The following is a 2,272-nucleotide window of genomic DNA, read 5'->3' as shown; positions in this document are numbered from 1 at the left end:
GAGGAGAGGGAAAGAGAAGAAAGGGAGAAACTAAGGAGGTAGGGATCTATTTTAATTGCCTGTACATAATGACCTATTTAAGTCTAATGGGATGACTGTGATGTAGTTCATAAACATTTTTAAATCAGCAGGATCACAATAGTCTGTGTTCTGTGGAAATCTACAAGGATTGAGAATGGATTTCATGTCTAACTCTTAAAACCTGAATTGTTTTCATAGAAAGCCTTTTTAAAAACTAAAAATAGAAGTGTGTCAACATACTTGAACGAACGACCTTTAAATAAGAATTTTCAGGTGTGTACTGTGTTTTGAGACCTGGCAGATGTGAGTTTGCACACGTGAGTTTCTAACAGCTGTTAGATGTTAGAGATTCTCTACGTAGATGCTAGTAATGTTCCTTATGGGAAGTAGTTGACTGTATGACTGAGGAAAGTAATTCCCTGCTCTTCTAGGAAATAGTAATTTCCAAGCCTTGTGGGGCTAGAGTGGAATGGAACCTGAACTGCAGTTCTTTTGGCATGTCAGCCTGAGAGGTTAACAGTGTAAACTTTGAACTCTGTTGCAGTCTGATAATATGTACCTGCCTGACAAGAAATGAGAGTATTGACTTGAACTGTAAGCTTTTCCTGTGGGAGGGGTCGGAATAAATATGCAGATTAGATGCTCTTTTGGGTTTGTAGTATGGGGGCTCAAAAATAAATTCAAAAACATACCCAAACACACACAAAACTGTTGTCAGAGGGATGTGTTTCCTGATAAATATGGTACAAAAACGTTAACATTGAAGAAAAGGCCTTTAAATAATTGCTAGTAAAATAAGAAAAACCAATAATAAAAGGTCAACTAGTTTGGCTTACTATTACTAAATTGTACTTTATTTCATAATAAGATTCTGTAAGAAAAATTGGTTTTACTATTTTCCATTTGTTTCAGGTCCAGATCCCACAGCAAGCATACCAAAAGGTATCTAAATCTGCAGACAGAGAATGCCATCAGTGAAGCCAGCATTTCACAAGCTGGAACATAAGTTTGTCTGGCACTACTAGCTTAAGATGTCCATCATGACAGACAAAGCATTCTGTTATGTAGTCACCTCTCTCTGTGTTTATACAGTATTTATCACCATGCACGGAATTTATGTCTACGTCTATGTTGTGGCTACTGCGATGCAACTTTTTGTCCCAAATAACGCTTAGAACACAGAGAATTTGCTCTTTCTTCAAAACAGAAGCTTTTGGTTCATACCTTTTGGTGAAAACCTATGTTTTTAAAATCTTAAGTGCCAGGTCAACTCTCAACAGAGGACCCATCAGTAGTACGAATTTTCTTCCTAACCCACATAGTTGAAGGTCACCAGTGAGGTATAGTGAGTTTGTATGGTGTTTAGAACCTTCCAGATTAGTTTGGCTGTAGTAGCTACGGGGGAGGATATTAGTCCTGTTGTCTCAGAACACCATACTACCTAGGTTCTGGCAGATGATCCTTGTTCACTGCATCACGGAGTTCTACAACATTGCCTGATAAAGACAAGATTTTAAAATTTGAAAAAGTAGGTTTTTTTCATATTTTTAATCACTTTCAGCAGCTTGACCATACATACAGTCATTAATTAACTCTAAAATTGTCTGCATTAGTCACAAAGGACTTTGTAGGATTTCTGCTGTCGATTTCCCCTCTGTTTGGGACAGTGCAATACCTCTGAACTCTGCAGACCGTTCTCTATACAGCTTTGCTTACGCCTGGAGTGCGTAACGTTCAGATTACGCTGGTAGAGTAGCCAGGTGAATGCATTGTCTGGTTTAAGTCCGCTCTGTTCCTAGATCTAGGTCCCGAGATCGCCGCAGACATCGGTCTCGCTCAGCCTCTCGGGAGCGGAAGAGAAGAACTCGCTCCAAATCCCGTGAGAAACGCCATCGTCACAGGTCTCGCTCTAACAGCCGCAGCCGGAGTCGCAGCCATCATAGAAGCAGGCATAGTTCCAGGGAGAGAAGCCGAGAACGCAGCTCCAAAAAGAGGTAAATGTTGGCCTGGAAATAAATGGCTTTTCCTAGATGCGTGATGAGAATTTTCATACTAAACCAAGTTTACATTTAGCATCTGGTAACTTAAACACATCTGGGGACTCAGATTTCAGTTACACCTTTAGCATATTTATGATTTGGCATACATGGTGATTTTTTTGTTTTTAATAGGTTAGTGTATTTTGTTTTAGAGGAGTGATATGAAGTATTGGTGTTAAGCTGATCATTCACTGTAGGAAACTGGTAGTATT

The 2,272-nt window shown here is 39.4% G+C and overlaps 1 protein-coding gene across 1 annotated transcript in view; it reads left to right on the top strand.

Moving 5' to 3' along the window:
- LOC104508724 (putative RNA-binding protein Luc7-like 2) overlaps positions 1-2,015 on the top strand; it is a gene marked incomplete at its 3' end in the record, with an annotated part of 19,622 nt that extends 17,607 nt beyond the window's left edge. Inside the window, 3 exon segments of the mRNA XM_010150443.1 lie at positions 1-38; positions 934-963; positions 1,821-2,015. The exon segment at positions 1-38 is cut by the window's left edge and continues 9 nt beyond it. Of these exon segments, the coding sequence (XP_010148745.1) occupies positions 1-38; positions 934-963; positions 1,821-2,015 (263 nt within the window).
- Positions 2,016-2,272: the final 257 nt, after the last annotated feature.

The sequence above is a fragment of the Eurypyga helias genome, unplaced genomic scaffold (assembly GCF_000690775.1).
Source record: "Eurypyga helias isolate BGI_N326 unplaced genomic scaffold, ASM69077v1 scaffold2494, whole genome shotgun sequence".
Lineage (NCBI taxonomy): Eukaryota > Metazoa > Chordata > Aves > Eurypygiformes > Eurypygidae > Eurypyga > Eurypyga helias.
This window is presented reverse-complemented; position numbering and strand designations above follow the sequence as displayed.